The sequence below is a fragment of the Danio rerio genome, chromosome 21 (assembly GCF_049306965.1).
Source record: "Danio rerio strain Tuebingen ecotype United States chromosome 21, GRCz12tu, whole genome shotgun sequence".
Lineage (NCBI taxonomy): Eukaryota > Metazoa > Chordata > Actinopteri > Cypriniformes > Danionidae > Danio > Danio rerio.
The window spans coordinates 8,085,288-8,100,735 of NC_133196.1; the positions used below are offsets into that span (position 1 = coordinate 8,085,288).

At 36.5% G+C, this 15,448-nt stretch overlaps 1 protein-coding gene and 1 long non-coding RNA gene across 4 annotated transcripts in view; one reads left to right on the forward strand and one right to left on the reverse strand.

The window, feature by feature from the left end:
- Positions 1-15,448, reverse strand: part of LOC141379974 (uncharacterized) — a 96,597-nt gene that overhangs the window by 49,983 nt on the left and 31,166 nt on the right. The window lies entirely within an intron of this gene.
- Positions 10,231-15,448, forward strand: part of olfm1b (olfactomedin 1b) — a 62,140-nt gene continuing 56,922 nt past the window's right edge. For both annotated transcript variants that reach the window (NM_001328415.1, NM_001003486.2), the window contains exon 1: positions 10,231-10,680. In NM_001328415.1, the coding sequence (NP_001315344.1) occupies positions 10,615-10,680 (66 nt within the window). In that variant the 5' untranslated portion in view covers positions 10,231-10,614. The remainder of the gene's footprint in view (positions 10,681-15,448) is intronic.

The window sequence follows — 15,448 nt, forward strand, 5'->3', positions numbered from 1 at the left end:
TTTCAGAGCTCTTATTTTGTAAGCTACTCCATAATAAATTCATTTCAGAAAGACTATGAGGCTTTATAAGTTTGCATATATCTTATGCAAATATACCAACCCAGGCTTATTCTGAAAACATAGCCCTATATACATTACTGAAGATCGCCAAATACGTACTAGGAGCTGAGTTCTTTGCAAATCCACCAGAGGTCGATGTGTAAACGTTTCCAGATCTCGAATTTCTCTTACGAGTGCTATTTGTCCCTGCTGTTCTCGCTTAAATCAATCAGAGGCTGATGTCTACTGACTGACTGACTGACCGACCAATCCATCCACCCACCAACCGCCTTCCCTAAATCCAACCAATAGTGTTTTAAAAGGCACAGATTGACCAGCACTCATTCACACACATACACTACGGCCAATTCAGTTTATTCAATTCACCTATAGCGCATGTCTTTGAACTGTGAGGGAAACCGGAGCACCTAGAAGAAACCCACATGAACACAGGGAGAACATTCAAACTCCATACAGAAATGCTAGCCAGGACTCATACCAGCGACCTTATTGCTGACGCGACATCGCTAACCACTGAGACACTCTCAAAATATACTTAAAAATGTAAAAAACAAAAAAAAAAAAAACAAGAAACTATTCTATACATGTGGTCAATATTTATTAACTATTAATAGATTGAATTGACAGAAATGGTTCTATATCATCATGTATATCATTATCGGGATATGAAATGACTTGTATCATGCGATGAGATTTTTGTCATAACGCCCAGCCCTAATTAATGGCATTATATAAAGCATCCGGTGGCACACAAACACATGCGCACACACACACACACACACACACACACACACACACACACAGAAAAAGCATGCATTTGTGCACGGGAGCAAATTCGGCCTCCTTTACTTCGCCCCATTAAAGAATCCTATATGCAGTTTCTCAGCTTGATCAATGCTCCGAACACACTGTGCAAAAACACACACGCATAAAGATATTTTACGAGCGCTAATGTTCATAAAACTGCCGGCTGAGATGAAACCAATTAGGTTGTGTTCCCTTGAGAAACATTGGCAGCGAGGAGATCGCCACAAACACGCAGAGACTCTCGTATAAATATAAAAGCAGCGAGACAAGCTCTGTTCCCCGTGTCGAGTTTTTCCTGCCAGGACAGAATATAAACTGCAGGAGGATCTGAGCTTTTCTGTACACGGATCTCATATTGACATTTCTGCAGGGAGAAATCGCTTTTAGTACATCTTGCACAGCCACAGAGAGAGATCATTACAGGTTTTGCACATCACAGCGAGACTTCGGGGGTCAAAATGGGGAAAGCGTTCTGGTTAACACTCCATTTAAATGATAAAAGTGCCACAGAAGTGATGTTGTAATGCTGCTAATGTTTAATAAAAGTGTGCAAGGGTGTTTTAATGAGGAAGGTCTTCTCGCAGCTCCTCTGTGTCATGAGGTGGCATTAATACATCGATATGAATTGCAGATGAATTTCGGCTGGCCTTTACAAGAGGAAATCGAATCTCTGTGCACCTCCAAATATATAAAGGGATTAAACCTTCACTCTAAGGCATTGATTATTCATGTGGAAGGTCTATAAAGTACACTACGGTTCTTTTGCAGTATTAAATCAGTGATTTTGCAAACGTTGTAATTATGATCGTTTGAAGTTGTAAGCAAATATGTCAGGAATTTTAGTTTGTCTACTACAAAACTTAATGTTTAATTCAATGAGTGAGACAAATAACCTATTAATTTGCGTGTGTGTGTGTGTGTGTGTGTGTGTGTGTGTGTATATATATATATATATATATATATATATATATATATATATATATATAAAGATATATATAGATATATACAGTTGAAGTCAGAATTATTAGCCCCCCTGAATTATTAGCGCCCCTGTTTATTTTTTAGTTTTAAAAACCTAACTGATATATTTTATCTTTGCCATGATGACAGTACATAATATTTTACTTGATATTTTTCAAGACACTTCTGTACAACTTAAAGTGACATTTAAAGGCTTAACTAGGTTAATAAGGTGAACCAGGCAGGTTAGGGTAATTAGGCAAGTTATTGTATAACGATGGTTTGTTCTCTAGACTATGGAAATTTTTTTTATAATAATTATAATAATAATTTTGTCCCAAAAATTGTTTTTAAAAAATTCAAAACTGCTTTTATTCTAGCCGAAATAAAACAAATAAGACTTTTTCTAGAAGAAAAAATATTATCAGACATACTGTGAAAATTTTCTTGCTCTGTCAAACATTATTTTGGAAATATTTAAAAAAGAAAAAAAATCAAAAGAGGGCTGATAATTGTGACTTCAGCTGTATTTATGAACAATATCACATAAGTGTCAGTGCGATATGGCTGTACATTGGCACTAGTGGAAGGCGCCTTAGTGTCCAATCAGTGACGATATTAAGTCGTATTGCACTGCTACTTGTGTGATATTGCGTTTATACAAAAGTTCCATGGCATAATCGTGTGTATAAAAAAAGAAAACACGAGTCTAAAAATCCTTTTGTATGAGGAAATACTTTCTTCCATTCATTCACATCTGCAGCTGACATTAAAACAGCAGAAAGCGTTCACTAAAATCCCTTTAGAGCTAGTATTTGAATGATTCTCTAGCGTAATGTCTAAATTAATGACAAAACAGATGATTTTGCTGACATTTTAAGATTATAAGGCTGAACAGCATTAAATGCCATTAGCCTACATAGATTCCCAGTATTTCTCTGTTGCAATCGGGAGATTACAATAATTATGCCTGAAAAAGACAAAGCAAAGCAAACACTAACAGACTACTGTTAGTGTTTAAAACGTTAAACACATGCGGGCATTTGTTCAGGAGACGCATTAGAAACAAACTGATGGCATTCCAAAAAATAACTCGGGTTATTCAAAGAGTGGCCAACACAGAGCGGTCTCTGTCGCCATCTTGTGGATAAACAATGACAAGCGTTTTTGCTCTGCTCAGGCTAACTGTGCCTTTACACCGAAGGCGGTGAGAGCGTCAAAGGTCGCTCTGGCCGCCCTGGCGACAACGCTGTCTGCCTTCAGCTCCGGCGGCGAGAGCATCAAAATTTGCTACATTGATCTCGTATTTAAAGGGGCCGTTGCAGCATAGTAGTTATATTTCCGCATAAAACATGCTTTTTAGAATGAAAACGTTGCGCATTTCTTATCAAATTCATTTAACAATGGAAGATCAAATTGCATGTTGTGTGGCTTTGCTTCTAGTTGCTTGCCGCCGAACCGCGTCACAGCTCATTACCATAGAGTTGACTTGATTTCCACTCTCCTCGACACTCACCCGAAGACATGCTGTGCTGCTCCTCGCCACTTATCGCTGCCGACTTTCATTGAAAATGAATGACTTCCGACTAATTTTGATGCTCTCAATGCTTTCGGTGTGAGCAGTGGCGGACTGGCCATAGGGTGCACCTTGACATTTCCTTACGGTCAATCTGGCCTGCCAACGCGAGTCTGGCATGCTGCTCCCATATTAACCCCCACCCCCCACTCTTCACTTTCTAGATCGCATCGGATGTGGCCTGGCAGCATGACTCTAGCCTGCCGCGCACAACAACCCCAACGTCCATCCAGGTTATATAAGATATATACATAATTCATTCTTGATTTTCTACACACATTTTAAGCAGATGGTACAATTTAATAATACAATATTAAATAATCAATTTAAATTATTTTGAGTTATGTACCATGATTATTGTGTCATTATTAAAACAATATTGTAGTTTTCATTAACTGGTTAAATTAAACAATAAAACAATCATTTTAAGACTATTAAGATTTATACATTTTATCCCATCACTCTCAATACTAAACATCTGCTACTGAAGTGAAATACAATCCCATCAAGTCCTGCACTCACACACCAGTTCCAGATCACCTTTTATAGCACACAGACAGCTGAAGCAGTTCGGGATTAATCAGATGGACTATAAACAGCACACACATCTAGGCTGAGTCTTGTTTCCTGTAGTGAGCCATAGCGTTATCCTTGTCTTGCCATACCATGTTTTATTTTCGTTCTTGTTGTTTTGCTGCCTGTCCCAACCATTTGCCTGTGGTGTCAACTACTCTTTAAATGACCTACATGCAACTGTCTGACCCTGTTTGACCCTTGCCTGTCTAACCATTCACTAAATAAAGCTGCGTTTGGATCCTCACCTTTGTTGCCAGACCCTACTCTTTACACATTTGTCTTTTTCCACATTGTAAAAAACTAATTAGACATCTAAAACTAATTAGACTTTAATACACACCACAGGAGTTTATATAGCATAAAGTCTTCCACAGTTACTGTAACAAAACCAATATTTTCCATGTGATATTTAACATAATCATCCAGTTTCTTGACTGATTTGCAGAGAATGACTTTAGAAAATCCTAGGCCATGGGTTCGATTCCCACCAAACGCATGAAGTGATCAAAAATGCAACTTTTATGGAATGAATTTTGTTTTAAATGAATCCATCTGCCAAATGTATGAATGCAAATGCAATCCTCATCTTAAATGTATGAATACGTTTTCACTGGGTATCAATGACATGTTAATTGCCTCGTTGCACAGCCAATATCAGTAGATGATCAGTGAGCGAGCAGAAATGTTGCTCAGCAACAGAACCTGAAATAAATATATTAATTAAATGAGTTCATTTGCTGCCAAATGTCTGAAGAGTGACGTAACTCAAGCCTCTGGCAAGAAGAGAACAACCCAGCACAGAAAAACAAACAGATAATCAGGACTGGGCAATTGTGCACTTTTGTGAACATTTGTTAACTCGTTTATCTTCTGATAATATTACAAGGAAAGAAAACTTACATTCCAAAGAACAAAATTAATACATTAAAATGTGGCTAAAATCAGTGATACTTTAGCACCATTGGCATACTATTGCAGTACAGTAACTGGTAATATTAATTTATTCACTTTCCTTCCGCTTAGTCCCTTATACATCAAGGGTCATCACAGCAGAATGAACCGCCAAATATTCCAGCGTATGTTTTACGTAGCGGATGCTCTTTGAGCCAGTACTGGGACACCCACACAAACACTCTTGCATTCACACACACATACACACACACACACACACACACACACAATGGCTAATTTACTTTACCCAATTTGCCTATACTGCATGTCTTTGGACTGTGGGGGAAACCGGAGCACCCGGAGGAAACCCACACCAACACGAGGAGAACATGCAAACTCCACACAGAAACGCCAACTGGCCTGTTTCAGGTTCCCCAGTCTAGATTCAAGGACTTTTTAAAGTATCATTCATTTTAAATGACACCTCTAGCATATGTAGCGCAATGAAAATCCATACTGTACTCAACATTTCACTTACACTTAATATTTACCTGAAAAATGCGACAATAATGGTTGTTTTAAATGTGTCATTTTCTAAAATACAAAAGCATTTAAAACACTTTATGAAAAAAAACTTTAAGTAAATTTATTCAATTTGTTAATATTATGTAATATTTGTAATTTATTCAATATTTATTTACATGGTGGCGCAGTGGGTAGCATGATCGCCTCACAGGAAGAAGGTTGCTGGTTTGAGTCCCAGTTGGGTCAGTTGGCATTTCTGTGTGGAGTTTGCATGTTCTTCCTGTTTTGGCGTGGGTTTCCTCCAGGTGCTCCGGTTTCCCCCACAGTCCAAAGACATGCGCTATAGATGAATTGATTAAGGTAAGTTGGCCGTAGTGTATCAGTGTAAATGCAAGAGTGTATGAAAGTTTCCCAGTGTTGGGTTGGAGCTGGAAGGGCATCCGCTGCGTAAAACATATGCTGGATAAGTTGGCGGTTCAATCCGTTGTGGTGACCCCTGATTATTAAAGCGACTAAGCCACAAAAGAAAAATGAATGAATAAATGAATGGTAATATTTAAATGTGGTTTCTGAAATATTGATAAAATGTGTATTATTTGTCATAGTTCTTGTAAGATTTCAATTGAAGATTTTTAAACGAGGAATAAATTTCAGAATTTCAAAACTTCTGTCAAGTTTTTGGCCGCAGCACAGTACAGTTATTAAAATGACACATACATAATTATTTTAAATTACTTTCAAGCACTTTCAAAGACCTATGTTTATTTTTTAAGTACTTTCGAGCCGTTGAATCCGTATTTCTGAAATAAAAGTACTTTCAAGTTGCGTGGGAATCCTATTCTTTATACTTAAAATAATTTGTTTTAATTTTATTTTAGTGCTTTTATTTAATTTATTTATGAGTTTAGTTATTTTCATGATTTTAAACATTATTCAAACAGCTTATATTTGTTCTATATAACAGCTTATATTTGTTCTATATAACTTAAACTTCTTGATAATTAAAAAATATAAAAACTATATATTTTAGGTATAATAAATGGTTAAAATATGTATATATAGGTGTATACACACATATCTATCTATCTATCTATCTATCTATCTATCTATCTATCTATCTATCTATCTATCTATCTATCTATCTATCTATCTATATATATATACTCACTGGCCACTTTATTAGGTACACCTTACTATTCTCTGTAAACCCTAGAGATGGTTGTGCCTGAAAATCCCAGTAGATCAGCAGTTTCTGCAATACTCAGACCAGCCCATCTGGCACCAACAACCATGCCACATTCATAGTCACTTAAATCACCTTTCGTCCCCATTCTGATGCTCGCTTTGAACTGCAGCAGATCGTCTTGACCATGTTTACATGCATAAATGCAGTGAGTTGCTGTCATGTGATTGGCTGATTAGAAATTTGCCTTAATGAGCAGTTGGACAGGTGTACCTACTGTAATAAAAGGTTGGTGAGTGCAAGTATATATGTGTGTGTGTGTGTGTATGTGTGTGTGTGTGTGTGTGTGTGTGTGTGTATGTGTGTGTGTGTGTTCGTGTGTGTGTATAGGTTGCTGGATCGAGCCTCAGCTGGGTCATTTGGCATTTCTGTGTGGAGCTCGCATGTTCCTCCTGCTTTTGACTGGGTTTCCTCCGGGTGCTCCGGTTTCCCCCACAGTCCAAAGACATGTGGTACAGGTGAATTGGGTAGGCTAAATTGTCCGTAGTGTATAAGTGTGAACAAGTGTGTGTGTGGATGTTTTCCAGAGATGGGCTGCGGCTGGAAGGGCATCCTCTGTGTAAAACGTGCTGGATAGGTTGGCGGTTCATTCCCCTGTGGCGACCCCGGATTAATAAAGGGACTAAGCCAAAAAGAAAATAAATGAATGAATGAATACATGAACTTACATGTTACTTTATTTTCTTATGCCATAAATAAATCAGCATATGTATCACTATCTTTTTTTGGTCCCACAAACACATAACTTTTGCACGCCATTAGCAATCGTATTAACATGCATTGACACTATTTTTAAAAGTAAGCTGAATCATTAATGCTCATGCTGAAATTATTATTTTTTTTAAATCTTCTCATAATTTTATTAGGCTCTGCACTTCCGATATGAATCATGTTAATATTTTATTATATTTTTAAACACCTCAATATATTATCCACAAGGTTGTTAGTCTGAATATCTTATAAGGCCGAAGACATTACTCCTGCATTCTGCTGTGAAATAAAGCCACATAAATTCACCATAATGGCTTCCACACAGCAATTAATAATGCATAGGACTAGAATAATACTGCTGTTGACAATATAAATCTTTCAAACTTAACTGACCACAACTTTCTCCACACACATACATATACAGAGTTGCCCAAAAATATTTTGGACTCTTAAAAATAATGTTATTGGGAAAAAGATTAAACATCGATTCAAGTGACATCCTGATATATGCTGCGCCATCCTTTCTCATAAATTAATTACAGTTTCAGTTTTTGCTTAGTGACTTGTAATGAACTTGTTTTTTAGTGGAACCTTTAAACTTGATGTTTTATCATTTAAAAAAAGTACCTTGTTAAGAAATATTTAGCTTAAATAATGTTATACACAGCAGTGTTAAAAAAAAGAGTACAAATAAGGTATGATACCTTATTTTAATTATTTTTGAATCACTGAATTGATCCATTATTTTATTGTAAACAGAAATATCTGTGCATATGATTAATATCCTGTCAGGATTTTCATTTATATTACTACTTAATAAAATGAATGCATTCGTTTATTAGGAGTTATTACTGTCACGATCACCAGCGATCTAGCAGTTGCAGATCACTGGAGAACCACAAATCCCATCATGCACCTCGCACACACACCAGATCCAAATCTCTCCATAATTGCACACACACAGCTGGAAGCTCATCCTAGACTGATTACACAGACCATATATACCAATGATGTGATGCTGTGCACCAAGGCTTCGAAGCATGTATCAAAAAAATTATACATCTTGGAGTAAAGCAGTGTACCGGAGTTTGATTCGTTTTGCCATAATCATGTGATTAGTGAAATCCGAAGCTTCATTTTTGCCTATACCCACGTGAATGCTTTTGATTCAAAGGTTTAAACACCCATTGATGTATGTAATCAATTAGGCATCGATTACATACATTTATACTGTTTCAAAGACTGCACCGCTCCCATGCTATAGTAATTCAACTAAAATACTATAGTAATTTATAGTAAAAATCTTTTGACCTATACTAAAGTGTTTTAGTGTATTATTTACAACTATTTTTTAAGAAGTCCATTGCATTTTGTGTGTAACGGAAGCCACTATAGGTGAATTGAATAAACTCAATTGCCTGTGTATATGTGTGAATGTGAGAGTGTATGAACGTTTCCCAGTACTAGGTTGCGGCTGGAAGGGCATCCACTGTGTAAAACATATGCAGGATAAGTTGGCGGTTCATTCCGTTGTGGTGACCCCTGATGAATAAAGGCACTAAGTCAAAGGAAAAATAATGAATTAAGTCGACAGTAATTAAGAAATACTTACAGTAAAATAATACAATAATTAAGAAATTAAGTAGAAATATGGGTCACACTTTACAATACACTAATGTAAGTTCATGTATTTATTTGCTAACATGGGCAAAATATATACGACCCTTTGTTAAATATGTTTGTAATGTGAGAGTTCACCCAAAAATGAATCATTTAGCCGCCCTTCGTTTATTCCAAAGCAGTCTATCTTTCTGTTGAACACAAAAAAAAGATATTTTGAAGAATGCTGAACACCTGTAACCATTCACTTTCATAGTGTTTTTTTCTGCTATGGAATTCAATGGTTACAGGCTTTCAGATGTCTTTAAAACAAATCTTCTTTGGCTTTAACAGAAAAAATAATAATAATAAGGGTTTATAAGCACTTAAGGGAGAGTTTTTATTTTTTGTTCGTTGGTGAACTCTCAATTTAACGTTAGTTCATTAAAATACAGTTGTTAATTTGTAGTTCATGCTAACTTACAGTGCATTAGCCTAACTAATGCTAACAAACAAGGAATTTGATTTCAATAGTTGTAGTCTGACACTGCACAGCAAGAAGGTTGCTGGTTTGAGCCTCGGCTGCGTTTGCTGGCATTTCTGTGTGGAGTTTGCATGCCTGTGTTGGTGTGGGTTTCCTCCGGCTGCTCCAGTTTCCCCCACAGTCCAAAGACATGCGCTATGGGTGAATTTAATAAACTAAATTGGCCATAGTGTATGAGTGTGTGTGTGAATGAGGGTGTTTCCCAGTAATGGGTTGTGGCTGGAAGGGCATCCGCTGTGTAAAACATATGCTGGAATGGTTGGCGGTTCATTCCGCTGTGGCGACCTCTGAAAGAGACTAGGATGAAGGAAAATGAATGATGAATGAATAGTTAATGTTTGGTAATGCATTTACTATGAACAAACAATAAACGACACATTTATTACAGTATTTCATGTTAGTTATGAAAATACAGTTGTTGATTGTCAGTTCATACAATAACTAAGGTTAACGATCATAAATTTGGAGGTTATTAACGCATTAGTAAATATTGAACTATTATTAATAAAAGCAGTACAAGTATTGTTAGTTATTAGTTCATGTAAGCGAATAAATTACCCAAGTGTCCCGTATTGTAAACTGTACACTGTGAAAATATGTTAGACTACATTTCACTGTTAGCATAACAATAAAACCCTCTCACACTTGTAGTCAAACAGACCCAACCAATTAGCTCCGCGCGCTCTTTCTCCTCGCGCGCATCCCCGTTGAATTACCCACGCGCGCCGCATGTCACATCCGGTTTCAGCACCTCGGACAGCTCTCGCTCCCCCAATCTCTTCAGCCTCACACATCGAGAAACGCACAAAGTTTTGGGGGCAAAACCAGACCTCCCTGCGTGACGCTCATCTAACGGGGACGGGAGACGTCGGGAGGCGGAGAGACACACGGGAGAAACCGCGACGAGGCACCGCGCGCGAGATGCCCAGAGAAGGCTGCGCGAGACCGACTTGTGTTTCTCTGTCATTCCGTTGCTGAGAGGAGAGAGAAACGAGAGGGAGAGCTAGAGAGAGAGAGATACCGGGGACAGAGGAGAGCGAGGAGTGAGCACCGAGCACCGACGAGCGGCTCTGACCGAGGCACCGGACCGAATCTGCATGCCCGAGCGAGCGGCAGCGCGAGATGCAGCGCGTGCACAAGCTCTTGAGTCTCATCGTGCTGGTGCTGATGGGCACGGAACTCACGCAAGTAGGTCTATCGCCATCTTTACCTCCCACACTCACATCTAACACAGATCAGACTGCGGTGAATTAGCCAGATTAACGGGCGAACGGGATTTATGGGAGTTCGGAGATATGAAGAGTCCACTCATTACGAGAAACAACCTGCGCGCGTGCAAGTTGCGAGAAAAGCGCACGATTCGCGGGTTTTTAAACCTGATGAATTAAAGAAAACATCAGTTATCGTATACATTCAATGTACACTTATAAAAATGTTGGGTTCCACACAATTCCTTCATGTTATCCCGACACAAATGGATTAAGTTAACTTAACACATTTAAGATTGGATTGAACATAAAATAATTAAGTTAACGTTGCATAAACAGTGTTAAAATTGTGTTGTTATAACTAATTTTAGTAAGTAGTTTTAGAACATGCAGCACAAGTCATTTTTGTTTGTGTGTGTATTTACTCCTCGTGTACTGTTTATGTTTGCTCTGCATTCTCTGTTTGGGGTCCGTAAGACCTCAGTGCTGTCTGAAAAATGACAACAGTAAAACTAAGCTTTTAATATACTTCTAAACCAAACCTCATCCAAAAGATGGCTATTAACACAAAGCAAGGATGCACTTTAAAAAATATATATATATACATGATGTTCAATGCAGTCATGTTGCTTGTGTTTGGAGTCAGTTAGATTATGGAAAATACATCATGTATAAAGAATTATACATTATATTAGGCAAGTGATGGCAAGTGAACCGTTTTAAGGTATACCGCGGTTTGGAAAAGTCAAGGTTTTAAAACCACCACATTTTTCTGCTATACTGTTCCTATGGTATGTGTAAGATTTTTTAAATGCTTATTTTATTTTTGTTTTTTTGATTTTAGGACAATAGTATCTTCAGCAGAAAAGATATCCAAAGGTGGTGTTTTTATTTGTAAAGAAATCTGTGATTTTGAAACTAATGAACACAGCAGAAGTCAGTGATTCATTTGAACTATTTAGCTTGACATGTTTATTGCTCCAAAGTATTTAAAACATTTCTCAAAATAAATTATATTAGTTGCATCTGAAATCACCAACTACTCAGCAGGTACAGCATCTAAATTTGAATGTACTACTTGACCGCTAGAAGATATGTTCTACACAGTATGAATGTGAGTAGTTTAAATTGAGCTTGGACGTACTATGGATGCCATTTTGTCATCATCACATGACCCACCCGTGTCAGTTGCATCGCTTCTCTCCTATTTAAGAATTCTCCCGTGGTGCATCATGGGATATCGTAGCATTCAGAGTCTCGCCGGAAGTAGTAGGTCATCTGAGTACTTCTCACATACTGTTTTTAAAATTCTATGAATTCGGACATACTACTGGGCTCGCATACTGTTTTTAGCGTACTATACAGTATGGAATTATTTCGGAGGCAGCCATTGTGTTCAAAGCGGAAAAAAGCTTTTAGTTTTTTACCCAGACATTCAAAATGAATATATTTTAGAGCAATAATCACAATACCATGGAACCGTGGTATTTTTATCCAAGGTTATCATACTGTTAGAAACTTATACCAGCCTATGCCTAGTGTATATATATATATGAGAATCTTATGTTGCATTTCAGTGCATGTATTCGTATTTACTATCTTTTAAAAATAAAGGTTTTAATAAGGCTTTTCAATAAACAGTTTTTTTTAATATGTCTTGTTTTTGTTGCAAAATAACTTTTTATTTAAATTAATGTCAAATGTAGATATAGGCCGGAATGAGATTCTGACTGCATGACAACCTTGGTTAAAAACATCACGGTTTCACGGTACCACAGTATTGTAAGTACTGCTCTAAAATAAATCATTTTAAAATGTTTGGGTAAAAAACAACACACTTTTCCCCAGTGAACACAATATATTTTATTTTAAGAAAAAATCACATATTTTGCAACAGTAAACATGTCAGGCTTAATAATTAAAGTAAATAATTAACTTCTGATGTTTTCATTAGTTTTAAAAACAGAGATTTCTTTATAATATCTTTGGATATATATATATATATATATATATATATATATATATATATATATATATATATATATATATATATATATATATATATATATATATATATATATATTGGATATAAAGTAAGCTACTGCGCTTTTCAGGTCAATAGCATGCTGGATGTTGATGCATAAGCTATTAGTTTTCCATTGGTTGACCAGTAGCTTTTGATGTGGATGGTTGTTTTCTTTTGGAGATACTGTTGCCATAAAAAAACTAAACAAAATAGTAGCAAACACAAACACACACACACGCACACGCACACGCACACGCACACACACACACACACACACACACTTTCATAAATATACAGTTAAAGTCAGAATTATTAGCCACCCTGTTTATTTTTTTCCCCAATTTCTGTTTTTTTTCAACACATTTCTAAACATAATAGTTTTAATATCTCACCTCTAATAACTGATTTCTTTTATGTTTTCCATGATGACAGAAAATATTGCTTTACAAGATATTTTTTAAGACACTTCTATACAGCTTAAAGTGAGATTTCAAGGCTTAACTAGGTTAATAGGGTAACTAGGCAGGTTAGGGTAATTAGGCAAGTTATTGCATAACGATGGTTTGTTCTGTAGACTATCGAAAAAACATATAGCTTAAAGGGGCTAATAATTTTGACCTTAAAATGATTTTTTAAAAATTAAAAACTGCTTTTATTCTAGCCAAAATAAAACAAATAAGACTTTCTCCAGAGGTAAAATATTATCAGACATACTGTGAACATTTCCTTGCTCTGTTAAACATAATTTGGGAAATATTTAAAAAAGCAAAAAAATAAGTCTGACTTCAACTGTATATTGTAGGAATATTGTAGGTATATTGTTAAAACCTTGACTTTTCCAAACCATGGTAAACCTTGAAACCGGTTATCATCCCGCAATAGTCAAATGTTCTTCATAAAACCACCAATGCCAATATAAAACCTTTAAGTGATGTTTCAAGCCACCATATCACACAGAACTAAGTCACAATGTATATGCTATATGTGAGCTACAGGCCTTTGGGGAACTTGTGCTAAGTAATATTAATACACTTCAGGTAATTACTGTATATTGTGGAGCTGTAATTGCACAGTGCTACTGTTAGCCATACTAATTACATGAAAGATTGCGGGAATGTGTATATTACGGTGTAATTATGATTACTGCACCAAACAAAGCGAACATAGTAGGGGCGGATATGTCCCCATCTATAATAATGATTTCTATATACTATAGCTAAACAGCGTATATAATTTAGTATTGCTGAAAAGATGGTTTAAATAGCCCATTTTCCTTGGTTTAATTGTTCATCAAATGCAACTCTTAATAGAATAGTTCACCCAAAAAATCTAATCTCTGTAATCATTTAATCACACTTCACTTGTTCAAAACCTGTTTGAGTTTTCTTGTTCTGTTGAACACAGAAAGAGAAGATATTTTGAAGAATGCTGGTTGATGGTACCCATATAATTCCATGCTAAGGGAGTCAATGGCTACCATCAACCAGCATTCTTCAAAATATCTTCATTTGTGTCAAACAGAAGAAAGAAACTCCAAAAACACAAAACAAAAGAAAGACACTCAAACTTTTTAAATTTTTGGGTGAACTATCCCTTTAAGAAAAGTTTCATTAGCAGCAATTCAACACAACTCTAATATCAACATGATCATGTGACTGATGACTGTAGTAACTGTTAATTTTAGGTTTAAAACCACATAGGTAAGTAAATGGTGAGGTCATTTTAACTATCCCTTTAAACATGTCAGCTTCTTTGTAATTGGCCCTTCCTTTCATTTACATCACATTAAATATGGCATCTCTAACAGTGAGCGTGGCCTGGTAAAATGAGCACTAATATGTTAAAGTGTTACAAAGAGAAACTAGAGCTTTGCACAAGAGAATCGAAGAGTGTTTGGCTGCTCTTTCCAACAATACCCAGTGCACAGTGTTCTTGGCTTCTACATATGCAAACAGCGCTCTTCACGCTTCAGTTATTACTTTAACCAGCGTCTCGCTGTAGCATGTATTTTCATATTGATCAGAAAGGATGAGCATGTGAACCGTACAGCCTGTGTAAATGTTGCATTAGGCTCGCAGCGGGACAGCATGCTTACTCGGCATGTGCGCGCAAGTAAATCTCAAACGGACTCTGCCAAACCCATCAATTACTGCCGCGTGGCTCTGTTCATCTTCTCATCTTGGAGATTTATGGTCCATTGAATCAGTGACAATTTGGCATTTTCCTCAAATTGGTATATCCAGGTTAGAAAGGAAGACCTCGCACCAAAACACACTGCAAACACACCCTGGAGTTGAAAGTGTTTCTATTTAAAGGGTTCTTATTTTGTCTTTGAGGTTTCCCCATATACAATAGGTTTACATGCAACTACCCAAGGCTGTATGACAGTAGCATTATGCTAATTTGTTACAGATCTGTGTAGATTTAGAATTACTGTGGGCTCATTTCAGGAAGTTGATTCACTCAGTTAATCCTGAAAATGTTGAACTTTGCTCATGTTTACAATTACAAACAACTACATTACGTAGAGCATTAGAGCTACTAGTTCAAAAAGCAAAATAAGGGCACTTTAAAGGGATACTTCACCCAAAAATTAACATTTAGTTAGAATTTACTAAATCACAAATGTTTTTCTAAACACAAAATAAGATTTTTCAAGGAATGTTGGAAACTGGTAGCTATTTAAATCTTTAGTTGAAAAAAAAAACATTTATGTAATAAT